The sequence below is a fragment of the Typopeltis vanoorti genome, chromosome 2 (assembly GCF_054136105.1).
Source record: "Typopeltis vanoorti isolate ZY-2024b chromosome 2, IOZ_Tvanoo_1.0, whole genome shotgun sequence".
In the NCBI taxonomy this organism is placed as follows: domain Eukaryota; kingdom Metazoa; phylum Arthropoda; class Arachnida; order Uropygi; family Thelyphonidae; genus Typopeltis; species Typopeltis vanoorti.
This window is the reverse complement of record NC_143550.1, coordinates 82,657,662-82,685,282: the sequence shown is the minus strand read 5'-3', so window position 1 is coordinate 82,685,282 and position 27,621 is coordinate 82,657,662. Positions and strand designations below refer to the sequence as shown.

General features: G+C 35.7%; 1 protein-coding gene across 8 annotated transcripts in view; it reads left to right on the top strand.

Annotated features, from left to right (window-relative positions):
• Upf2 (UPF2 regulator of nonsense mediated mRNA decay) overlaps positions 1-27,621 on the top strand; it is a 705,876-nt gene that overhangs the window by 150,985 nt on the left and 527,270 nt on the right. For all 8 annotated transcript variants that reach the window (XR_016550243.1, XR_016550244.1, XR_016550245.1 and 5 more), the window contains 2 exons: positions 4,218-4,430; positions 22,786-22,917. Coding sequence is in view for 5 of the 8 variants with exons in the window: in XM_090412106.1 (XP_090268232.1) it covers positions 4,218-4,430; positions 22,786-22,917 (345 nt within the window). In the remaining 3 variants the exon portion in view is untranslated. The remainder of the gene's footprint in view (positions 1-4,217; positions 4,431-22,785; positions 22,918-27,621) is intronic.

The window sequence follows — 27,621 nt, the reverse complement described above, 5'->3', positions numbered from 1 at the left end:
CAAGTATACTTGCATAGATCTTGCCAAGAACACTCAGTAGGGAAATACCTCTGTAATTTGCACATTCAGTTTTATTTCCCTTTTTATATATGGGCACTATTAGAGCTCTACTCCAATCATCGGGAATTTGTCCCTCTGTCCAGGCTTTCTGAACTATGCAGTGCAGCCACTGTAAGACTTTTATTCCACCATACTTCAGCATTTCTGGTCGAATATCATCTACTCCTGCTGCCTTTCCCCATTTCAAGCCTTTGATGCCTTTTCTACTTCAAGTATGGATATGTATTCTTGATTGTATGCCTGTCAAGTGTTTTTTTACCACTGTGCTATCACTTGTTTCATTTAGGAATTTTTCAAAGTAATTACTCCATACTTACATTCTTGATATTTATTTTCTATGTTCTTGCTAAAATCCTCCCATGACCTTTGTTTAGCTAGTTTTACACATTGTTTAGCTTTCTTACATTTGTCTCTATATTCTCTAAGAGCACAAGCTGACTTATTTGCCAGGAACTTTTGATATGCTTTCTTCTTTTCTTTCACTGCCTCTTTAACTTCCTGTGTCCACCACGGAGTTCTGATTTTTCTATCCTTGCAGACAACCTCACCACATGCCTCTCTGACTTAATCAATCAGGGTTTTCTTCAAGGTTTGGTTCCTGTTCTCAAACTCTTTCATTTTCTCTTCAGTAATCTTTTTGTATTTTAGTCTACAGTTCGCATATGAGAGCTGCTCAACTTTTATTCGTTATTCTTTTCAATATGAAATTAAATTTTATCCTGCTCAAGACTAAATGGTGATCACTTCCAATTTCAAATCCTCTGTACACTCTAATGTTCTGCACCAGGGAGAAAACATCACAATCAAGAATAACATACTCAATGAGACTTTTCTTATTTCTTGCCTCTTCTCTCCATGTGAATTTGTGCACATTTTTATGTTAGAATGGTGTTAGTAATAACCAGTCCATGTCCTGAGCAGAAATACAACAGGTATTTGCCATTTTTATTAGCTTTGCTCTTTTCTCCAAATTTTCCCAAAATATTTTTGTACGTCTGACAATCATTTCCTACTCTGCTATTTAGATCTCCAGCAACGATCAACTTTTCCTTTTCATTGTGTCAGTTGCTTTCTCTAAAGCCTAAAAAAATTCCTCCACTTCTACCTTAGTAGAACCTTCTGTGGAACCATAGGCACAAATAAGTCTCATTTTTCAGTTCCCCATTCTGATATTTGCCCACATCACTAGACTGCCTGCTATTCAAGAAGATTAGCCTCGTATTTAGTGTTGAATACTATGGCTACTCCTTCTTTTCCTTGATTGTCATTTCCTGAATATAACATTTTGTATTTATTGCTCAGAAAGATCTCACCATTGTTTGTGTTTTTTGTTTCAGTCACCCTTATTATGTCGATCTGTTACTTATCTAATTCCTCAGCTGGCTCCATTTCTTTGCCAATCAGGCTTCTTATGTTGATAGTACCGTTCTTAATTAAAGTTATTATAATTAATATTATGTATGTTATTTCCTGGGGGGAAAAATAAAAATAATTTAAAAAAGTAATAAAATATGTTGGTTACTCATAACTATCTACAAGAATTTCATTTGTCAGTCTGCTAATATAGCCAGCCCATCTCCATTTATATGCTTTTTACAATACAGTAGCCCCCCCTTTATCCACAGGGGATACATTCCAAGACCCCCCCACGGATAGTAACCAACCCTATATATACTGTTTTTTCCTCTACATACATACATGTGATAAAGTTTACTTTATAAATTAGACATAGTAAGAGATTAACACCAATAACTACAATAATAAAATAGAACTATTATAACAGCATACTGCAATAAAAGTTATGTGAATGTGAATGGAATCTTAGCAACTTCGGCACATGTTTTTTATTATTATTATTTATTTATTTATTATTTTATGAAGTCGAGAACGTTCACCTTTTCACTTAAAAGGCAACACCTTATGGCTTCTCTTTGGCATATCCGAATTGCCAGCCTGCACTTTAGGAGCATTATTAAGTGAAATAAAGGTTACTTGAACACAAGCACTGCGATACCATGACAGTCTAACTGATAACCGAGAGCTACTCAGAACTGTGCAGAATTTAAAACTTATGAAATATTGATTTCTGGAATTTTCCATTTAATATTTTTGGACTACTAGGTGACTAAATGGGCTGGTATCGCTTACAATAGAGCATGGATATGCTGGACAAAGGGATTCACATTCCTGGTGGGATGGCACGAGATTTTTACATCACATTACTCAGAACGGTGTGCAATTTAAAACTTATGAATTGTTTATTTCTGGAATTTTCCATTTAATATTTTTGGACTGGGGTTGACTGCGGATAATTAAAACTGCAGAAAGTGAACCCATGGATGGTGGGGGGGGGGACTACGGTACTTAACATTAGTTATTGCTCTAAATCCACACGCACAATATATCTTTCTGTTTTTAGTCATTGTCCATATCTCATTTCCATAGGTATACACTGGAATAATGCACATATTAAATAACCTTCTTTTTAAGCATACAGGCAAATTTCCTAACCGATAATCTTTATATGGCCAAAAGGCCTTGTTTCCTTGTGTGATGCTTCATCTATATTTCTTTATTTTTCCTTAAAATTAATTGACCATCATAAGTATGATCCTCCAGAATTTAAAGAGTGTTATTTTCTGATTTTCATATGATTTGTCTTGAATTTTGTTTTAGTTATGTTAATCTTTAAACCTTTTTTCCTGCCTTTCTTTATCAATGTCATTTAGTATTTCCTATGCTTCTTTATTTTTTGTTAAAAGAACATCTTTAGCAAAAATTTAGTACAACTTCTAACACTATAAATCCCAAATCTGTTTAGTTTCTTCCCTGTGTCTCTTTTATAGCACTTTAATGGACAATAACAGTGCTCTGCTGAATTGGACACTGTCATACCTCGACTTTCTTTTAAAACTGTAAGCACAAGAATGGCTGCTGTTTAACATCTGTTTAGTCTCCAGCTCCAAATCTATAAAACCAACTTCTCTTCATCTCTGTTCTTGGAATAGAGAGAATGAGGGGAGTAGCTCCCCTCATTCTCTCTATCCCAAAGTCTACAACATCTAGCTTTTCAAGAAACATATCAATCTCTTCCGTTTTTTTTTTCCCCTTACTCTTATCCACACAGCAGTGATATGCTATAGGGCAGGGGTGTTCAACACGTCAATCGTGAAGCGATTTTTGGCTGATCTCTTGTGTATTCCTCCTTACTTACAAATCTAATTAAAACTGAAAACATAATATTTTATTTATGATTACAAACTTGTGAGTTTGTAATCAATCTGTTGTTTTTTCTAACTTTGGTTATCCAAAATAGAGAAATAAATATTTTATTCCAATATATATATATATATATATATATATATATATATTTTTTTTTTGTTGTTGTTGTATTAAAATAATTAAAAGTGATAAATAAATTTTTAAATACACAAATAAAGTTTTTAGTTGTGTATTTTTTTTAGTTGTTTATTTGTGCGTAATCAGATATCAGGTTGGGGGAACGTGATCTATATAAGAGAGTAGATCACCGAATAACTTTTTATAGAAAAGTAGCTCGCGTAGTAAAAAAGATAAAACACCACTGTTGTAGGGCTTGTGAACTTTTATATGCGGACGCAATATGAAAAGAAGTAAATCCGCAATAGCATTCCATTTCTTGGGTCCCCTAGGAGTTCACTGTAGGGAGAGTTGACAGTTTATAATTAAGGAGTTGTGCTATTACAATATATAATTTCAATACATTTTGTCCTTTAGACTACTGCAAATGGTTTTCTATTTGCAATTAATGCTTCACAACTCTGTAAGGCACCGTGTTTCAGTAAGATCCATCTAGCAGAGCTCTTGAATAATATAATATGCATGTGGAGAAATGGATAGAATGAATCTAATAGGTGGTGCTTATGCAGTTTGTGAAACTTAAAAAGCATTCATTTTTCTTACTGCTTTCAAGTGCTACATGAAGTATATATGAATATTCTTCAAAATATTTTTTAAAATAATTTAAATAGTTCTTTCTTTTGGGAACTCATTTGAAGTAAATATTTGGTTAATATATTGAAACTTGAACAATTTCTTTATTATAAATAAGACTGAAATGGCTGTGTGTATGAAAGAGATTTAGTGAATAATTTTCATTTATTTTTTCCCCCTTCTAGCTTATTTCTTGTGGTGTATTTACTTTAAAGGAAGGATTACCACTGTTAGGAAACTTATTAACCATTCTTACTTCCTCAGACAAAGAAGAACATAATAACTTAAATATACTTCTCAGTTTTTGTAAACATTGTGGAGAAGATTATGCTGGATTAGTACCTCGCAAGATGAGGATATTAGCAGAACAGTACAACAAAGAATTTTCAAGGAGCACAGTAAGATTCTACATTTATTTTCTTTTAAATGTGTACTAGGTTTCTTATATATCATCTAAGTTACTCATAAAATTATCTGTCATAAATAGCCATAACATTAAATCATACACTTGTTAAAATAAACAAGTTGTGATGACACATTTTGAAATGGACCTATCATTTATTACACTTTTCTTCAAAATGATTATACTGTTTAGTACCTATTGATTGCATTTGTTGTGTACACTGTGTTCATATGCAGCATTATTTGCATATAGTGATATATGCAGCATAGTGATATTTCTGTATATCACTTAAGTTGATTATTATTTCAGAATTTACCTCAGTTGCAAAACTGACTATGTACCTTCATCCAGTTTCAATGACATTTTATGCTTCTTAACCATATTTAGGGTCAGATCTGTGATACTATTGCTGGGTCATTAACGTTGGTATTAACTTTGGGTGATAAGGAGTTAAAGATCGTTTTCTCTTTTGTGAAGTATAGAAATCTTTCCTATAGAGACAGGCATATTAAAGAGTACCTTTATCACCATATTTCCATCACTGAAATATAGAATCATAAAAAATACTAAGCAAAGCAGTGATTATATTGCTTGTATTCTGTTTTTCTACCAGCGAGTCCCAGTCCCAGACACTGGTTGTGAGATTGGTTTTCCCTCTTGCAAACTTAAAATCAGTTTCGAATACATTTAGTAGTGATTACTTGTATTTTCAGGGTATGAATATTGGTTTCGGTAATTCACAGAGCTCATGCTATTGCTATCTAAGTCTTCTGCAGAAGACCGATAATAATAATAATAATAATAGTGTTCTGAATCTGTACATATTAGGTGCAGTAATCTTTTATGGTAATCCTATTCATGAGAGATTGTTCATTTAATAGGACATTAATGCCATGTACAGTCAGAAAAGTATGAAGACACTTTTTAACATTGATCTGAATTCCTGTAGATTGAACTCTTTAAACAATACACAAAAAGGAGAAGTGTACCAACAGTAAAAGGAATAAAGGAAGAAATGTTTGTGCTAAGTTTCCAGTTCAGTGGTGACGGGGGAGGCAGAGTGATTATCTGCTGTACACATTTTAACGGATTTAGATGAGGTATTAATATTGTCAATTCTGATGAACGCTGTCCATAGAGATATTCATAGGAAATGCAGATAACAAACTCAACGTCTCTGTGAAAGAGGAGTAAATTAATGTGAGATGGGTTATTAAGCAAACTTGTTGCTCTCTTATACCGAGTCATGTTAGTGATCTCTTAGACATCATCAAATTCCTGCCATGTACTCTCAAGGGGGGGTACAGGATATGACAGAAATACATGAAAAATTTATATCATTACTAACTTCCAATCTACAATTTTCCTCCAAATCAGTCTGTTACTTCTCAAGACTCCAACATTATCAGATCTTATATTTCTGTCATCTAAGGCACTTTGTACCGTATCAATCCATCTATATCTTGGTCTTCCTCTGGATCGTTTTAATGCAAACCTGGCAGAAAACACTTGTTTTGCTAATCTTTCCTCACCCATTCTGTTTAAGTGACCATACCACCTAAGATTAACTCTGCTAACGCATTCCTGGATGCTGACAATTTCAAGTTCTTTCCTAATATCCTTGTTTTTAATACGATATTGCCATTAATGCCATCTGTTCACGCCTCTAATCTTTCTCAGGACTCTCATATCTGCAGTCTCTAGTCTTTGGTTAAATGCTTTACTTCTAATCCACCTCTCAGATCCATAAGTTAAAACTGGTTTGAACACTGTCTTGTATACAGCTAATTTAGTGTTCGACTAATTTCTCTCTTATTCCATATGAATTTATTCTATTCACTTCGTACCATTCCAGCTTAGTTGATTCTGTTGTCTATTTCCATATTTAATTTACCATCTATACTAAAAATCGTGCCTAAGTAGCTGAAATGTTTTACTTGTTCCAAAGGTTCTCCATTCACAATGCAGTTGCTGACTTTCATACCATATCTATTACCACAGTTATTTAATTTAGTCAGGGAATCTTGCAGACTTGTAGCAGATTTATTTAGAAGTATAACATCATCTGCGTAAAGCAAAGAGCTGACATTAGCATCTCCAATTTTGATATCAGGTTTAATACCAGTTTCCTTCATAATATGATGTATATAGATAATGAATAACAGAAGGGATAATGTACATCCTTGTCTCACACCAGATTTAACATTAAATCACCTTCCTGTACCTCCTTCAATCCTAACTGCTGATTTACAACTCAAATAAAGACTAAATATTTCTTGATATAATGCCTCATTGACACCATATAACTGTAGCATATTGAATAGCTTCTCTCTTGGCAAGTTGTCATATGCCTTTTCCAGGTCGACAAAACTTAAATACAGATCTTTGTTATATTCCCATGCTTTTTCGACTATTTGTTGTAAAGTGAAGATCTGATCCTGACAGCCTCTATTTGGCCCTGAATCCAGCTTGTTCTTCACCAAACTTTTCTTCCACAATTCTTCTCAACCGTTTCTCAAGCATACTAGCATAAATTTTACCAGGAACACTCAGTAGGGAAATACCTCTGTAATTCTCACATTCAGTTTTATTTCCCTTTTTATATATGGGCACTATTAGAGCTCTGCTCCAATCATCAGGAATTCGTCCCTCTGTCCATGCCTTCTGAACTATACATGCAGCCACTGTAAGACTTTTATACCACCATACTCCTGCTACTCCTGCTACCTTTCCACATTACAAGGCTTTTATGGCTTTGTCTACTTTAATTATGGATATGTATTCCTGACTGTATACCTGTTGAGTGTTTTTTACCACTGTTCTCTCACTGCTTGTTTCATTTAGCAATTTTTCAAAGTAATTAGTATATACTTCAAGGATATCTTTTTCTCCTGTTTTCATGTCACCTTTATCATCTGTAATTCATTTTACAGCACTCTTTCCTTCATTTCTGAGCTTCTTCAACAACCTCCAGAATATTTTGCCACCTTCTTGATATTTATTTTCTATGTTCTTGCCAAAGTCCTTCCCATGCCTTTTGTTTAGCTAGTTTTACACAGTGTTTAGCTTTCTTACATTTGTCTCTATATTCTCTAAGAGCACAAGCTGACTTATTTGCCAGGAATTTTTAATATGCTTTTTTTTCCCCTTCACTGCCTCTTTTACATCATGTGTCCACCATGGAGTTCTGATTTTTCTATCCTTGCAGACAACCTCACCACATGCCTCTCTGACTGAATCAATCAGGGTTTGCCACTGAAACTCCAAGGTTTGGTTCCTGTTCTTAAACTCGTTAATTTTTTCTTCAATAATCTTTTTGTATTTTAGTCTACAGTTCACATCTGAGAGCTGCTCAACTTTTATTCTGTTTAAAACTTTCTTACACGTTATTCTTTTCAATCTTCTTCTTCTGTAGCTTTTCCCACTTAAGTAGGGTCGCTGTTTGTGGTGAGTCTCCTCCACATCTTCCTGTTCTTGGGCTGTAGCCACATCCAAGTTCTTCATCCTCAAGTCCTCCGCTACCATCTCCCTACATCTCTTCTTTGGCCATCTGAGCTTCCTCTTCCCCTGCACATCCATCTGTGACCTTTTTTCCCACATACTCTTCCTTCCTTCCTCCTCATCATATGACCAAACCATCTCAACCTTGCATCCTGTATCTTTGCTCCTAAGTTCATAACTTTCGCCATTCCCCTTACATAATCATTTCTCAGATGCTCCTTTCTGGTCACACTATACATCCATCTAAGCATTCTCATCTCCGCTACCACCATCCTGCTGATGTTATTTTTCCTCAGGGCCACAGTTTCAAAGCATACGTCATAGCTGGTCTCACTACTGTCCTGTAAATTTTGCCTTTTAGATTGATAGGCACCCTCTTATCACATAACACTCCAGCCATCTCTCTCCAGTTAGTCCATCCTGTTTGTATGCTGCATCCCACTTCCTTCTCAGCCTCACCATCCTCTTTCATTGTTGAACCTAAGTATCTAAAGTCACTGATCTTCCTGATGACATTTCCTTCCAGCTCCAGATCTGTCTCCTGGCTGCCATCCACTTTGCAACACACATACTCGGTCTTACTTCTGCTCAGTCTCATACCTCTCTCTCTCTTCAGTACTTTCCTCCAACTTTCCAGTTTGGCTACCACTTCTTCTCTTGATTCTCCACACAGCACGATGTCATCTGCATACAGCATAGTCCAAGGTGTGTCTTCTCTCACTTCCTCCATCACCACCTACATCACAATATTAAACAGGAATGGACTTAATGCAGACCCTTGATACAAGCCAACTGTCACTGGAAAACTTTCTGTCACTCCCAGGTAGGTTCGAACACCTGTCTTCACATTTCTGTGCATCTCCTGCACCAATCTGACATATTTCTCTGGTACCTTCTTCTCCCTCAGACACCTCCAGACTTCTTGCCTTTGCATTCTATCATACGCTTTTTCTGGATCAATAAATAACGATGTAGCTCCTGTTGCTTCTCTCAAAACTTTTCCATCATCTGTCGTACCCCAAAAGATAGCATCTGTGGCTGATCGACCAGGCATGAAGCCGAATTGCTCCTTTGCAATCTCCACCTCCTTCCTCAGTCTTCCATCAAGAACTCTTTCTAGGATTTTCATTGTGTGGGACATCAACTTTATTCCTCTGTAATGCTTAGTCTTGTGCATCCCCTTTACCCTTTTAGATGGGGATGAGTACTTTTCCTCCATTCCTCAGGTATATTTTCCTGTTGGCAAACTTTCATGAACAGGTGCCACAGCAGGTCAATTCCCTCTTCCCCCCAGAGCCTTCCATACCTCCACTGGAATCTGGGCCCACCGATTTACCATTCTTCATCCTTTCATGGCCTCCTTCACTTCCACTCTACTAATGTTCTGCACCACCCCCTCAGAAGGCTGCCCATCTTCTCTGTGAGTCCTTGCATTTTCCTCATTCAAAAGTCCCTCAAAGTACATTCTCCATCTGTTTCTTATGGCCATATCCCTCCATAATATTCTTCCTTCAACGTCTTCGATGTGCCTCACATGCACGATGTCCTTTGAAGGCTTATTTCTACATTTTGCCAATCGATAAATCTTTCTCTGTCCTTCCTCCTTCCTTTGTTTTTAATTGATCATAAAGATCTTGATATGCCCTGGCCTTCGCTTGTGCAACAACTCTGTTGGCTTCTCGCTTTTTCTCTCTAGATTCCTCTCTGTCCTCTTCCACTCTTGACTCATCCCACTTCTGCTTTGCCTTCCTCTTAGCTGTCACTGCTTCTTGTACATCATTATTCCACCACCAATCCTCCTGCTCTGTAATCTTTCCAGATGTTTCACCAAGCACCTCAATTGCACAGCTTAGAATGACTTTTGAATTATGTCTCCACCAGTCTCTTCAATGTGAAATTTAATTTTATCCTGCTCAAGACTAAATAGTGATCACTTCCAATTTCAAATCCTCTGTACACTCTGGTGTCCTGCACCAGGGAGAAAACATCAATATCAACAATAATATAATCAATGAGACTTATATTATTCCTTGCCTCTTCTCTCCATGTGAATTTGTGCACATTTTTATGTTGGAACATGGTGTTAGTAATAACCAGTCCATGTCCTGAGCAGAAATCCAACAGATATTTGGCATTATTATTAGCTTTGCTCTTTTCTCCAAATTTTCCCAAAATATTTTTGTATGTCTGACAATCACTTTCTACTTTGCTATTTAGATCCCCAACAAGGACCAACTTTTCCTTTTTCATTGTGTCAGTAGCTTTCTCTAGAGCCTCAAAAAATTCTTCCACTTCTACCTTAATAGAGCCTTCTGTGGGACCATAGGCACAAATAAGTCTCATTTTTCAGTTCCCCATTCTGATATTTGCCCACATCACTCTACTTGAGACTGCCTGCTATTCAAGAAGATTAGCCTCGTATTTAGTGTTGAATACTATGGCTACTCCTTCTTTTCCTTGATTGTCATTTCCTGAATATAACATTTTGTATTTATTGCTCAGAAAGATCTCACCATTGTTTGTCTTTTTTGTTTCAGTCACCCCCTATTATTTCGATCTGGTACTTATCTAATTCCTCAGCTAGCTCCATTTCTTTGCCATTCAGGCTTCTTATGTTGATAGTACCGATCTTTAACTCTGGTGATGTTGAGTTGGGGTGTGTTTTCAGATTTGTTCTAGTAGCTGACTTTTCGCTGTTCATCCTGGTTCCCTGGCAAAAACAACGGGGGATTTTGTTTAACCAGGTGATGCCCCAGCCGGCATGAAATTTTGTCATGTTGTACTGTCATTTTGTATTTTGGTTTAAGCCAATAACAATACAATTTGGTCGGCTAAATCCCAAATTGCCAGCCCATCCTCGTTCGTTCAGCATCCCCAGGTAGATACCCAACAGGGTGCACCACAAGAAGGTGAGGATTTGACATTAGGTCAGAAGCCCTGGTCGGTTCTCCGCAATCCTTTAAAGGCTATGTGGAGGTCTCTTCTCAGTAATCAACCCTCCCAAATATGAGAATTGTGTTCAGTGGTTCGACAGATATGCAATTATATAGAGTTGATAGCTGTTAACACGTTTGCTGCCAACTACGAGTATACTCGTAGTAGTGGTAAAACTTGTTTCACAAGCCAGCTACGAGTATACTCATAGTGGGTAAACCTGCTTCACAAGCCAGCTACGAGTATACTCGTATGACGCTTACTGCCGGGAACGAGATTATTGTAGTGACCTTGAAGAAGTGAAAATGCTTGGCTTGTGGAGCTCGCATCAAACTGTGTATTCTCATAGAACGTATATGCTCTGTACAAGCCAACTACGAGTATACTCGTAGGTCGTTTACCTCCGGTAACGAGATTATCGTACTGACCTTGAAGAAGTAAAACTGCTCGGCGTAGGGGAACAGACCATGCAAAAGTAGCGTGGCAGCGAACGTGTTAAACTTAAAGTAATTTCTTCAAAAACCTAATGTTTAGAAGCACAGCCAGACAAAATTAATGGCCAGTGACTTTGGCATTTGAGAAGGTATGAATACCATTTAAACACAATGCACGTTTTCTGTTTTTGATGCCATTTCAAAATCAGTTTTAGATGTTGCTGATGGTTTGTTTAGTTATTTCAGGTGTTGGTTATAAATAGAAAAGAAAGATTCTGTCTGTTAGTCAAGTAACTTGATTTCTTATTAATCTAATTTCAATAACAGCTGGATGGTTAATTCATTCTCTAAGATCTTCTGTATCTGACTGTATCTATTGCCAGATATTTTGCAGTAAAAAAAAAAAAAAAAACCTAGAATCTCTCTCTTTTTCTCTCTCTCTCTCTCTGTGTGTGTGTGTGTGTGTTAAATGGAATTCAGATCGAGGTCTTTCCAGCCAAATGGTATCATTTGCTAATGGCTGTACTACTGAGATTTTGACATGCGGATATTCTGAAATCTAGCATAATTATTTTGGAAAATTATTAAATTTTATTAACCAGAAGGAGATTAGAAATTAGATTTGATTAGATTTGAAACATCATCATCATCATCAAATTTCTGCCATGTACCCTCAAGGGGTGTACAGGATATGACAGTACTACATGAAAAAATTACATCATTACTAACTTCCTATCTACAATTTTCCTCCAAATCAGTCTGTTACTTGTCAAGACTCCAACATTATCAGATCTTATATTTCTATCGTCTAAGGCACTTTGTACCGTATCAATCCACCTATATCTTGGTCTTCCTCTGGGTCGTTTTCCTGCCAACCTGGCAGAGAACACTTGTTTTGCTAATCTTTCCTCTCCCATTCTATTTAAGTGACCATACCATCAGAGATTAGCTATGCTAACGCATTCCTGGATGCTGACAATGTCAAGTTCTTTCCTAATATCCTCATTTTTAATATGATATTGCCATTGATGCCATCTGTTCACGCCTCTAATCTTTCTCAGGACTCTCATATCTGCGGTCTCTAGTCTTTGGTCAAGTGTTTTACTTCTGACCCAGCTCTCAGATCCATAAGTTAAAATTGGTTTGAACACAGTCTTGTATACAGCTAATTTAGTGTTCCGACTAATTTCTTTCTTATTCCATATGAATTTATTCAATTGACTTCCCACGATACCAGCTTTGCTGATTCTGTTGTCTATTTCTATATTTAGTTTACCATCTTCAGTAAAAATTGTGCCTAAGTAGCTGAAATGTTTTACTTGTTCCACAGGTTCTCCATTCACAACACAGTTGACATTTTCAATGATTCTGCCTATTTTCATTGTCTTTGTCTTTTTATTGCTGACCTTCATACCATATCTATTACAACAGCTATTCAATTTAGTCAGAGAATCTTGCAGACTTGTAGCGGATTTATTTAGAAGTATAACATCATCCGCATAAAGCAAAGAGCTGACATTAACATCTCCAATTTTGATATTAGGTTTAATACCACATTCCTTCATAATGTGATCCATATAGATAATGAATAACAGAGGGGATAATGTACATCCTTGTCTCACACCAGATTTAACATTAAACCATCTTCCTGTACCTCCTTCAATTCTAACTGCTGACTCACAACTCAAATAAAGACTAAGTATTGCTTGATATAATGCCCCATTGACACCATATAACTGCAGTGTATTGAATAGCTTCTCTCTTGGCACCTTGTCATATGCCTTTTCCAAATCGACAAAACTTAAATACAGATCTTTGTTATATTCCCATGCTTTCTCGACTATTTGTCGTAAAGTGAAGATCTGATATTGACAGCCTCTATTTGGCCTGAATCCAGCTTGTTCTTCACCAAGCTTTTCTTCCACAATTCTTCTCAACCGTTTCTCAAGTATACTTGCATAGATCTTGCCAGGAGCACTCAGTAGGGAAATAACTCTGTAATTCTCACATTCAGTTTTATTTCCCTTTTTATATATGGGTACTATGAGAGCTCTACTCCAATCATCGGGAATTCGTCCCTCTGTCCAGGCTTTCTGAACTATGCAGTGCAGCCACTGTAAGACTCTTATACCACCATACGTCAGCATTTCTGGTCGAATATCATCTACTCCTGCTGCCTTTCCACATTTCAAGCCTTTGATGGCTTTTTCTACTTCAAGTATGGATATGTATTCCTGACTGCATGCCTGGTCAGTGTTTTTTATCACTGTGCTGTCATCACTGCTTGTTTCATTTAGCAGTTTTTCAAAGTAATTACTCCATACTTCAAGGATATCTTTTTCTCCTGTTTTCATTTCACCTTTATCATCTCTAATTCCTTTTACAGCCCTCTTTCCTCCATTCCTAAGCTTCTTCAACAACCTCCAGAATATTTTGCCACCTTCTTGATATTTATTTTCTATATTCTTGCCAAAGTCCTCCCATGACTTTTGTTTAGCTAGTTTTACACACTGTTTAGCTTTCTTACATTTGTCTCATTCTGTAAGAGTAAAAGCTGACTTATTTGCCAGGAACTTTTGATATGCTTTCTTCTTTTCCTTCACTGCCTCTTTAACTTCCTGTGTCCACCAGGGAGTTCTGATTTTTTTATCTTTGCACACAACCTCACCACATGCCTCACTGGCAGAATCAATCAATGTTTCCTTCAGAGTTTGCCACTGAATCTCCAAGGTTTGATTCCTGTTCTCAAACTCTTTCATTTTCTTTTCAATAATATTTCTGTATTTTAGTCTACAGTTTACATCTGAGAGCTGCTCAACTTTTATTCGCTTTAAAACTTTCTTACATGTTATTCTTTTCAATATGAAATTCAATTTTATCCTGCTCAAGACTAAATAGTGATCACTTCCAATTTCAAATCCTCTGTACACTCTGGTGTCCTGCACCAGGGAGAAAACATCACTATCAACAATAACATAGTCAATGAGACTTTTCTTATTCCTAGCCTCTTCTCTCCATGTGAATTTGTGCACATTTTTATGTTGGAACATGGTGTTAGTAATAACCAGTCCATGTCCTGAGCAGAAATCCAACAGATATTTGCCATTATTATTAGCTTTGCTCTTTTCTCCAAATTTTCCCAAAATATTTTTGTATGTCTAACAATCATTTCCTACTGTACTATTTAGATTCCCAACAAGGACCAACTTTTCCTTTTTCATTGTGTCAGTTGCTTTTTCTAAAGCATCAAAAAATTCCTCTACTTCTACCTTAGTAGAACCTTCTGTGGGACCATAGGCACAAATAAGTCTCATTGTCCAGTTCCCCATTCTCATATTTGCCCACATTACTCTACTTGAGACTGACTGCCATTCAAGAAGATTAGCCTCGTATTTTGTGTTGAATACTATGGCTACTCCTTCTTTTCCTTGATTGTTATTGCCTGAATATAACATTTTGTATTTATTGCTCAGAAAGATCTCACCAGTTTTGGTCTTTTTTGTTTCAGTCACCCCTATTATGTCGATCTGGTACTTATCTAATTCCTCAGCTAGCTCCATTTCTTTGCCATTCAGGCTTCTTACGTTGATAGTACCGATCTTTAACTCTGGTGATGTTGAGTTGGGGTTTGTTTTCAGATTTGTTCCAGTAGCTGACTTTTCGCTGTTCGCACTGGTTCCCTGGCAAAAACAACGGGGGCCTTGTTTAACCGGGCGACGCCCCAGCCGTCATGAAATTTTGTCATGTTGTACCATCATTTTTTATTTTGGTTTAACCAATAAGAATACAATTTGGTCGGCTAAATCCCAAATTGCCAGCCCATCCTCGTTCGTTGAGTATCAAAGTAGATACCCAACAGGGTGCACCACGAGAAGGTGAGGATTGGACATTAGGTCAGAAGCCCTGGTCGGTTCTCCGCATTCCTTTAAAGGCTATGTGGAGGTCTCCTCTCAGTTATACAGCTTTGACCCTTAAGCAATTGACTATAAACCAATTAATAGATAAAAACTAATGAATACCAAATAGACCTCCAAAAAATTATAGTTTACACAAAAGCATTTGACTCCATATTTCAAGGTGATATGATAAAAGCATTGAAAAAATAGAATATAAAAAAATATATATTAGGCTAATAAATAAACTATACTAAAAAGCAACAGCAACAATAAAACTAGAAAACACAGGAAAACTATTCCAAATCCAGAGAGGAATAAGACAGGCAGATCCACTTTCATCCAAACTATTCAGTGCAACATTGGAAGAAATATTTTAAAAAACTAAATTGGGAAGGAAAAGGAATTAATATAAATGGGAAGCACCTCAGCCATCAAAGATTTGCCAATGACTTAGTATTCATCGCAAAGAGTAAAGAAACTACAATCTATGATGAACTGTCGTGGGAAAGCGTAAAATTAGGACGTAAAATAAATATTGAAAAAAGAAAGTATTTGATATAAGAATATGAGGAGTACAAAATAATTATAGGCAGAAAAGAACGAGATCAAGTAGATGAATATATCCGCCTTAGACAAACAGTAAATATTAAAGAACGACAAAATAAAAATAAATATGGTAGCAAGACATGGAGCATAAGAAGCAATGTGAAGATCTGATGATAGCACAGAGAAAAATAAAAAGAAGAATGGTGAAAATTATGAAATAGAATAAAATTAAGAATGAAGAAATAAGAAAACACAGGAGTAAGAGATATAATAGAAGTGATAAAAAAAAAAAAATTCGAAATGGAGATGGGCTTGTCATGTAGGGAGAATGAGGGACGAAAGGTGGACAAGATTGATAATGGAATGGCAAATCAGAGCGGGAAAGAAAAAGTGGGATAGACAGAGAAAAAGATGAAGAGATGATATCCAGACATGGAGGAGAGTGAAATGGTGGTCAGAAACAAAAGAGAAGAAAAAAATTGAAGAAGTTGGTCCACTTCGTCCACTGCAGGACATAGGCCTGCAGTGGACGAAGAAGGGCTAAGAAGAAGAAATACAGATTCAATTAATCATGAATATTAATTAAAAAACTAATTAATACTTTCCTATTATATTTCAGCAATGTTATATTGCCATCATCAAGGATCACAAAAAACAATGATATGTGCACACAGGCACTAACACTGAGCAAATGAGGCCGAATAAAGTGAACAGAAGTCAGGCCTAGAGTATTAAACACTGCCCCCCCCCCAGGTGGGCTAAATTAGGTTGTCTTGGCTACTGGTTTGATATTCTTAAAATGTATGCATCCCAGATTTGGGACAGTCTTATACATCCAAATTTGTCAAGGTTTTGAAAGTTTTTGAAAGCTGAGGCAGATTCAATGAATAGTCTTTCATACTTGTATCAGAACACTCAGGCCTTAAAAAGGTTACCTCTTGGCCTGTAGAAGTTACAGATTAAAATGTTATAACTCTAGACTGCCTCTGGATATATGGACTACCAAAAATTCATAAACAGAATGTGCCATTATGTCCCATTGTGGATGGCATTGATTCACCCATATACAAATTAGCCAAAGTGCTTTTACAATATACTGGCAACACACCTTCACATACAAAAGAACTCTGCCCACTTTAAAGCCAGTATGAAAAACCTGATACTCCAACACACTGACATAATGGTCAGTTTTGATGTCCCCTCCTTATTCACCAACATCCCACTCAAAGATACCTTAGACCCCATCCAAGCCATATTTCCTCAAACAAAATTCTACAAACAGATATAGGGGACTACCATGAGTTCTCCACTCTTTCTCTCTCTCTTCCCACCTTTGGTCAACTTCTGTATGGAGACCTTTGAAGAAAAAGCCTTAAACTTTGCCCCACAAAAAAACTACTGTCTGCCTACACTACGTAGATGATGTAGAGACGTCATTTATGAAATTTATCTCCATTTTGCTGTATGGCCTTGATACACTCCACAATTTCTTGACACACCTAAACAATCAACATTCCCAGGATCCAGTTTACTTTTGAAAAGGAAAATAACAACAGTCTCCCGTTCCTGGATATTCTGATTACATGCCAGCCTTGAAGGATCCCTGGTATTCTGTTTACAGAAAACCTACACATACAGGAAGATACATTCACCAGCAGTCAACCCTCTCCCCCCCCTCCCCTAACAATACTAGATTATAAAAATCTTATATAACAGGCCAGAATTAATCTTTTTGGATAACAAAGCCCTAACCACTAAACTTGACCATATCCTTAACAGTTTCTTAGCCAATGGATGCAATCCCCAAAAAATCCGAAAAATAATCAAACTATGTAACTGCAATTTCTCTCCCCTCTCCCCTTCAAAGAGCAGATTACTCAAAATCTATCACCATTCCATATATCTAGGGCACATTCAAAAAAATTAACAAAAATCCTAAGGAAATATGACCTTTCAATCAGTTACAGACCACATAAGATATTGGCATCTCTTATCTACTCCACCAAAGACCAGCCACATCCTTTAGCCTTACCAGGAGTATACCAGGTCCCTTGCAGTCGTAAACTGTCCTACTACATGACAGCCAATCTCAGGATATCTGAGCACAAGTACTACATCTGGTTCCACCAATACAGTCACTCAGGACTTACTGACCATGCTTTGGACACCCACTACAGAATATGCTGGAAGAAGGCCGCTCTATTGCACGACAGCAAATACAAGTATGAAAAACTATTCATTGACTCTGCCTCAGCTTTAAAAAAATTTTCCAAACCTCAATAAATTTAGTGCATGAGACTGCCCCAAATCTGGGAAGCATAAATTTTAAGAAATGTCAGCCCAACTGCCAAGACAACCCAATTTAGCAACTAGGGGGCAATGTTTAGGACTCTAGGCTCGATTTCTGTTGCTTTTATTCAACCTCATTTGCTCAATATTAGTGCCTGCATGCACATATCATTTTGTGACCCTGATGATGGCAATGTAACATTGCCAGAATATAGGAAATTATTAATTGCAGTATTTATAATTAATATTCTAGTATACATTGTCATTTCCTGAAAAATTAAAAGCTACATATAACCAACTTATTATATATGTTGTATTATACATATTATATTATATGTTGTATTATACAAAATGACAATATATATATATATATATTGTTGTTTTGGAAACCTTGTACTATGTTGGATGTCATTTATGAAATTTATCTTGCATGTCAATGTTCGTTTCATCATTGCAATTATCCTCTGAGTTGTATTTGTAATTTTTAATCTATAGATTTAACAACATTGATCCAAGGACTAATCCTGGAGCACACCACTGGTCACCTTAAATCTGGCATAATTACACCCCTATATTCCACTTTCTGATACCTGTCCCGTAACCACCCATTTATCCATCGTTATATTCCAGTCTCATATTCTCCACTTTATGCAATAGCCTTTCATGTGGTATCCTAATTACTTAGTAGAGTCCAATAGTGTTATAGCACAGGGGTGGGCAAGTTCTTCAGTAATAAGAGCCACATATAATTCTTTTCATGCATTTTTGAATGTTCAAGAGCTGCAGAGCCTTTTCACCCTTAACAGTAAAAGCAAAATCGTCTTCCCATTGTTGGTTAAACACTCTTTTCTTATTTGTATTTCTGTTTTATACTCCTGTTGCTCAGTCATTTTAAACAAGGATTTATAACTTTCACTAAAATCAATCTTAAGTATTTATTAATCAGAAAAGTGCTTATCTACACTACACTAGTTATGTTTTACTACCATCACAAGCGCGTAACTTGTGTGTACTGCATGAAGAGCAATGACGCAGAGTCCAGGCAGTGGGTAATGTCAACACTTTTTTTTTTACCAATCAAATACAATAATAAAACCACATTAACAACCCTTTTGACCAGTACCATTTAAAAGCTAAAAATTTAAAGTTTGAAAATATCTCTATTTTACTTAACTTTAAAGCATTTACAAAATAAAATATTCTAATATTGGTATATACCAGTGGTGTTCAACCTTTTTTTACCATGCGAGCTACTTTTCTATAAAAAGTTATTCGGCGATCTACACTCTTATGTAGATTACGTTCCCCAACCTGATATCTGATTACCCACAAATAAACAACTAAAAAAAAAATACACAACTAAAACCTTATTTGTGTATTTAAAAATTTATTTATCACTTTTAATAAAACAAATATTTTAATACAACAAAAAAAAAAAAAATATTGGAATAAAATATTTATTTCTCTATTTTGGAGAAAACCAAAACAACAGATTGATTACAAACTCACGAGTTGCAGGAAATGCTGGTTGATTAAAAAAAAAAAAAAAGAAAAAAAAAAGTTAATGTGAAATTTGGCATTGTTTGGACCTCGCAATAATATCATAGTCAAGTTGATATGAAGAAGTGGCCAATCGCAGATATTCATCCAAATGATCATTTGTAATTAGGTTTCTTAATTGATTTTTATTAGGCCTCCTCTGAGACCTTGCATGAAGTTTGGCAAATCCCCCAAAGATTCGGTACGAGTCTTTCATCTTTTTTTCAAGTTCGGCATGCTTTTTGTTCTCCTCCGCTTTCTTTTGATTGTAAGTTGACGGCCATCAGAAAGTTGTTTGGACTCTTTCTGACTAACCTAGGAGATGTTTACACTTAGAGCCTGCAAGTCTTTCTCATACATACAAGTTTCAATAACAATCTTTCTAATGCTGCCATGTACAGCTTCGGCGACAAAAACATTGCCTTTGTTTTTAACACTCTAACATATTCTTATTAAAGCAGTATATACAGTTAGCTTCAAAAGAGTTATTTACAAAAACATCTAATACAAACTATACCGAGACAAACAATGTTTATTTTTTTTACATTATTCACATGGGACTTAACCTAAGTAAGAAATCGATGTCATGTGCTTTGGAATATTTAAAATTTAAGCTACAATCGAGTTTTTACACTTTGCTTATAATCGTATTCACTCGGCTCGCTGTTTGACTTCCACTGATCCAAATTAATTCATTTACCCGGACTTATAAGAAAATGACTGATTTGACAATTTTAACGAAAAATAAATAAACAGTAGCAATACACTTAAAGCGAATTAAAAATAATACGAAATAATCATAAATAAAATATTATGATTTCAGTTTTAATTAAATTTGTAAGGAGGAATACACAAGAGATCGACCACAAATCGCTCCGTGATCGACGAGTTGAATATCCCTGGTATATACTATACTACTATTGATTATTAATATAAAAGTTTAGGAAAAATGGCAGTGAAAACCAATATTGTCTCGGTAGCCACAGTTTGCCCACCTGTATCATAGCATATCCATTCTTTTATGCAACTCAGCCATAACATTATTATAAAATATGAGCAAATTGCTGAAACATGACCTTCCTTTAGTAAACCCATGGTGTTCCTTTCAGATTATAGCTTGTCTGTCAACCCATTTAAGTATGCGAGTTCTTATCAGGTTCTCTAAAAATCTTCACCACTACCTCCTGATATATATATTTTTTTTTTATGTTGAGCCCGTACATGAGCGATGCTGATAGGTCAGTAGTTAGATGCATCAGTTTTGCACCATCTTTCTATAATGTTTCATACAATGCATTATACATTGTTTCTATTCCTGAGTTGAGATTCAAATTATACAAACATGTTGATGGCCTAGTCAATTTATCTGAAAAATTCCTTTAGCACACTTGCTGATATCCCATCTGTCCCTATTGCAAAATTCTTGTCTAGGTTATGCAACAGTTCTTAAACCTCTTTATCTCTTCATCCAATATAGTGGTAGCATGATGTGTCATGTTACATGCACCAGGTTGATAGATCTGAGCATTCAGTATTTGAACTCATCTGCTTCTGATAGTATGGTACCATCTCTATTCATAAAGTTATTCATTCTTTCTTTCTTTTGCTTGCTGCATAATGATAAAATTCTTTTCGATATCCTTTAGCCTGCACAGCCAATTTCTTTTCATACTCTGCCTTAGCTTTATGTACAATACTTGTAACTTTTGTCACCTATGTTGCATATATTTCATAACTCCTCTCATCCTTATTCTCACAATATTCCTTCCACATCTTATGGATCTCTTACTTAATAAGGTTGCACATCTATTTCACTCCCACCTTATTTGTTCTTCAAACTCTAGGTACATGTTTAGGTACCACTTCATTTAAGCATCTTTTCAAAGCTTCCCATGCACTGCTGATATCCTTCTTATTTATTAACTGACCAAACTTTTATTTTTTTAAGTTTGTTATAATTTCCAGTTTTGTAATTCAGCTTGTATCCTGTCCTAATTAGAACATCCGGTTCTTAATTACCCTTGTCAGTATGGCATAATAGTCGTCATCAATTGGTGGCAAAACAGTCACATTCTTAAGTGAGACCCCTTTTGATGCTGTGATCAAATTTAACACATCTTTGATGTTGAGGTCGTTCTTTTGCATACTGCTTGAGAAAGTTGTCTAACAACAGTACAATAAATTCTCCTTCATTCTTCACTAAGTTTTCTCTATTATCCAATTAACATTCAGATAGTTTGGTGATGAATTTCATCATCTTCATCATTTGACTCACCAGATCTGCAGCACCCATTCCACCAAATATTTCGTTCTTTTAGCATCCACTTTGCTTCAAATAACCTCAAACTAACTCCTTTATGAAACATTATTACTTTCATTGCTCTCATGAGTTTCTACCCTAACTGTACTCAAATTATTTGATATCATTAGTAGTACACTTCTTTTCTCTGTTTTTTTTTTTTTTTCTGTTTTTCTTAACACTATATTCTTTAGAGGAACTGTCACACAGAATACCATTTTGTGTAAAATGGTATTCCATAGTACCCAAAGTTCCTCTGTACTTGATTATATTTAATCGCATTAATTTTCTTAGCAAATAATTGCATTCTAAAAGAAAGCAGTGTTTGTCTGTATGTAACATTTCCATAATCTTAAACAATTATTGATATAGCACAAGTTATTAAAAAAATAATAATAAATTAGAAATATGCAGCGTTTGGTTGAAGCAATACAAGATAATAGTACACTTGCTTGGGAAAGTGCTGCATTTCAGTATTTGCATGGCATTTTTCAGGAAAGGAAGAGGGAATGTGGGGAGAATTGTACTTAAAAACATACATAGTTGAATATCATCAGATATTAAACTTTTATATGTAAAATTTTATATATTAAAATTTTAATATCATAATAACATAAGAACTTACTTTAATGTTTTTTTTTCAAAAAAACATTTGATATCATTATTACTTGATTTACTTGATCATACTTGACCAAATCATTACTTGATTTGGATATAAATTAACCAACATCTATTAGTCATTATAGTAGACAGTTTTAACTCCATCATGCAATAGCTTGTAAATATATATAGCACAAGATTTATCTAATATATTGGAACTGTTTTTGCTGTTCAGTTAATTTTTATATTAATGTACAATGAAACTGCAAAGTTTACTTATACTTATATGTGGAAATTTAATATTATTTCTAGCTTTTGCCAGCAGATCGACAGAGGGGACTTCGTACTCTTTTGAAAGAATACTTCAGATCACTCTGTAAACATTTAATACGAGACCATAAAAATCTTCAAAATATGGAAAGACAGAACCAAAGGATATTGCAAGTGAGAAATGACTAATTTTTTTTGCATCTCTTATTTTTGAAAATTGCAGACTTAATTAATGCACAGCAGTGAGAATCATTTCAACATTTAATGCAGTTGAAGTTAGCTGTAGTTCATAAAATTTTGTTTATATTGTCTGTCTACATGCAGTAACATGCAAGTGTAACATGCATCCCTCAGAGTTGTAAAAAATTATATATTGTCACCAGTTTCTGATATGTAAAGTTTACATTATTACTAGCTTCCTAACAACAATTAGTTTATAAAATTATTCTTTGAGGTTAGGTCTCATATATTGTCATAAGACACAACCAACTATATCAATCCACTTAGATTTTGGTCTTCCTCCACATATTTTCTTGTCCATGCATCAAAGAGTTGTTTGATAGCCTTTCAATCTGCCAGCTAAAGAAGCTAACAGATAGTTAGCCTTACATATTCTTGAATGTTAACATTGCAAAGTTCCTTACCAGTATCTTCATTTTTTAATAATTTTGTCATTGATGTTGTGTTCACTTTTCTAATGATTCTCAGAACCGTAACATCTGGTCACTAGAATACTACTGTGTTTGAATCAGTGAGTTAAAGTTGCTTTGACTGACTGCTCTATTATTTCAAATAAATTTTTTCATTTAACTTCAATCACATTGCTTTCGCTTATTCCATGATATCTTTTGATATTTAATTTGACATCTTGTGTTGAAATAGTTAAAAGTTTTAGTTATTTGCAGGTTTTTTGTTGAGAATGCAGTTGATGTTTTGCATGTTCGTGCTTATTATCATAGTTTTTGTCTACATGTACCAAGTTTGTTACAGTATTATTCAGTAAAGGAGACTTGAAGATTTATTTAAGAGGATAACTTATACCAAGTTTGTTTCATTATCTGCTCATAGTAAAAAATGGAGTTTACTAACTCCAATTTTTGTTTAACACCACTTTCCTGGATATTATATTACCCCCCTTCCCCCAGCCAATAGACATCAAACCATCAGACTAGTGGAAACTGTCTATGAGTGAGCACTGATATATGCCAGGATTGTGACGTGGCATCCACACTCCTAAGAAGAAAGGCCATACCTCTGTGGTTGTAGGTGCATCTAGGTGGTAGATGTGTCTTGGTACCCAGTGTAATACAACCATTTTGTTTATTGGATGCTTGAAGTGGTTAAAATGATGTTTGGACTTAAAACAAATAAATTTCTTCCTGCATGCAACATGAATTTTTTTTTTTTTTTTTTTTTTTTTCCCCCAAATTATTTCAGGCATCATGAAGAGTCAGCATTTCTTCTTTTTGAGGATACGGCTTTAAAACAGGTATTGTGCAGAGCACCTGCTAAATAATATACTGGCCCAAATCTAATAGTAATGATTTATAGGAGGCTTCCAGGTCAGTTAATAATCTTTTTGCCAGTTTTCTGAAACTAGTCATAGTAATTATGTGTGCAGGGAAGCACTGCTGAGACCATGATTTGGAAAGAAATTTGGTGAATCTCCTCTCCCCATGGATAAGGCTTAGTAAATAAATCTGTTACTGTATATTCCATGCCCCTTCCATCGCGAACAACAAATATGAAAAATCAAGCAAAGAGAAATAAATTATATGCAGGAAAAGGCAAACCTCCTGAAGCCTTCTAGATTGACAAATATTTGTGAAGTGCAGTGAAGTCATAGTTCCAACTTCAGTATATAATCATTTTCAATCCATAAGCCTATACTTAACAAACTCATATTTCAGATTCTTCAAGTCCTACTCATTTTCACCAGTGTAACACCGGAATGATGGTTACCTCCTACTATCTTTGATAATATCCCATTTCACTAGACACATGACCAGATCTCTCTTCTTGGGCTGATATTTACTTGGACAAAAATATCACACCAGTAGTTTTATTAATGTCCAAAAAACTTGGTATTGTTTACTGCTCAAAATATGCTTTTCATTTGTCCAGCAGCTCTGTTCAAATCATGGATCCATCTGACCTTGAAATACTGATCTCTCATCTGAGGAGGTGCACTAAAATTTTTCCTGAAATTCTTGTTACTCTCCAAAAGGGATCAGTCTGGCTAATTAGAGACAGTCTGCTTCTATTTTATGCCTTTTCTACAGTTAATATGAATAATGGCTGCTCAACACTAATTTGCATGGTAACTTAAATCACTGGACATCCTTCCATTCCTCTTTTATTGTATCTGCCTCTGCTCTCTGGGAACACCCTTTCCCATGAAGTACTCATTAAGGACTACACAACCTCCAGCTGTTCAAAAAATAATGATAATAAATAAAAATATTGGATTCTTTCCCCTATACATGCACAGACCAATAAGGGAACCATTAAGTATTGCTAGCTTACCTGTCTAAAGAAATTACTATCAGCTTAAGGAAAATTAAGCCCAGTGAAGTAGTATCTTTATCTAAATGTTTTTTTATATCTGTTGTATCTGTAATTATATCTCTAATTTTATATATATTATTTAAATGAAAACATTTATTATCTTTGTATTTAAATATTGATTGCATCATTACAGCTCCGTGTGTGTGTGTGTGTGTACAAGGGTGATTCCATAAGTTTCTGGTCTCTTTTCAAGGTGATAGAAAGAAAACAACTGTGTCACTTTTCAACATAATCTCCCTTTACTTCAACACACTTTTTACATTTTTGAATTAACATTCCTATGCCCTTGAAAAAATAGTCTGTACTTTTGTCTGCAAAACAATCTAAAACTGCATCTTTCACCTCATTGTCATCTGAAAATTTTCTTCCTCAAAGGTCTTTCTTCAGTTGTGAGAAGAGATAGTAGTCACTGGGTGCTAGATCTGGGCTGTAGGAGGGTGTTCAATCTCCTGGAAGCCACATCCTTCACTGCACCCTTCACAACAATAGTTACATGGAGAGCATTGTCGTAAATCAGGCAAACACCATGACTCAGCATTCCTTGTCTCTTCTCCTTTATGGTGTCATGCAGGAGTCAGCACAATATTCTGCATTCATGGTGGTATTCCTTTCCTTGAAGTCAATCAAGAGAATTTCCCATGAATCCCAAAAGATTGTTTACAATGATCTTCTTGATGTACTGAGTGACCTTGGCTTTTCTTGGCAGTCTTTGCCTGTTTTGCAGTACTTCTTTGATTCCCTTTTGGAAAGAGGATCATAATAAAGGACCATGGTTTCATCCATGGTGACAATGAATTCCAGCACTTTTCTCTGATTCCCTTGGCAAAGCTCTAAAAACTTGCAGGAACAGAAGTTAGGGCACCCACCTTGCACTGACCTTTGTCGTATGAAGCTTCTCATGAATGATGCAAAGATGGTTGTTATGGAAAGTCCCAACCTTGCTGAGATTTCTTTGAGCTTCAGCCAGAAACTTTTGGAACTACCTTGTGTGCGTTACACGAGGTAGGTTCCAAAAGTTTCTAGCCTCACATACAAAATTCATGCCAATTTTAAAACTCCTCCATATACGTGACAGATAGCACCATCTACAAGGAGGCTAGTGCACCAGTTTCCATATTGTACACAAGTGCCTCCAACTGAATGATGCAGGTAGAGAGGCACTTGTGAACAATTTATATATATGTATATCAATTGTCTAGTTCACACTCTCTCTCTCTCTCTCTTTGCACCAGGTCAGACAAGCCCCTTGTTTGTTGTTGTGATGTTCAGCTTGTGTAGTGCTGCTCTTCCATGGAAACACAGTAAATGAAGTTATTTTCATACAATATTACTGCTTAATATAGCCTCTGTAGCTCAGTCAAAGACGAAGCTCCTTTGGTCCGAAAGACCTAGGTTCAATTCCCGTCAGTGACGTGAGGAACTTTTATCTGGTCTGTTTTGACTAAAGGTGAGTTAGCCGGTCTCATGTGGAGGTAGAGGATTTTCCCCCCTGGAAATTCAGGTTTTTCATCCCTCAAAACAGACAAACCTGCCAGTAGAACACACACACACACAATTTACAGACAAGAATACTTAGAGGCCTAGGGGTAACCACCTAATCCTTGTATTAAGGTTGGGAATTCCAAGGAAAATTGGAAGGCCATGGATGCTTTTAACAGGCACTTAAGCACCCTCCAGCCACTGCTGAATGGATGGATTAGTGCTCATCATGGTGTTACTGGCGCTCTGTAACTCATCACGGATTGTCTGTGTGATTGTAGCCAATTTTTGCATGTCACCAGTTTTAACACCCTGCTGACCCTGTCAGTCATTTTTGGTGGCTGCTCTGGGTGTTTTCCTGTACTAGTGATGCCAGATTGTCTCCATTTGTTGATTTACATCACCAACTGCTGATTTTGGATGCTACAGTTGAGCAACAATCGCACTTAGAAATGCCACCAATGTGATAGCCCACAATGACACTTCTATAAGTCACTGAGTTCACGTTGCATTGCCATACTACCTGTATTCAACTGCTATGATGAAATACTACTTCCTACTATCTATATGCCAGTGAAGGAATTTTTGAGGCATTAGAAAAAGCAAATGACACAATAAAAAAGGAAAAGTTGCTCCTTGTTGGCGATCTAAATAGCAGAGTAGGAAATGATTGTCAAACATACATAAATATTTTGGGAAAATTTAGGGAAAAGAGCAAAGCTAATAATAATGACAAATACCTGTTGGATTTCTGCTTAGGACATGGACTGGTTATTACTAATACAATGTTTCAACATAAAAATGTGTTGAAACATTGTATCAACACATTTT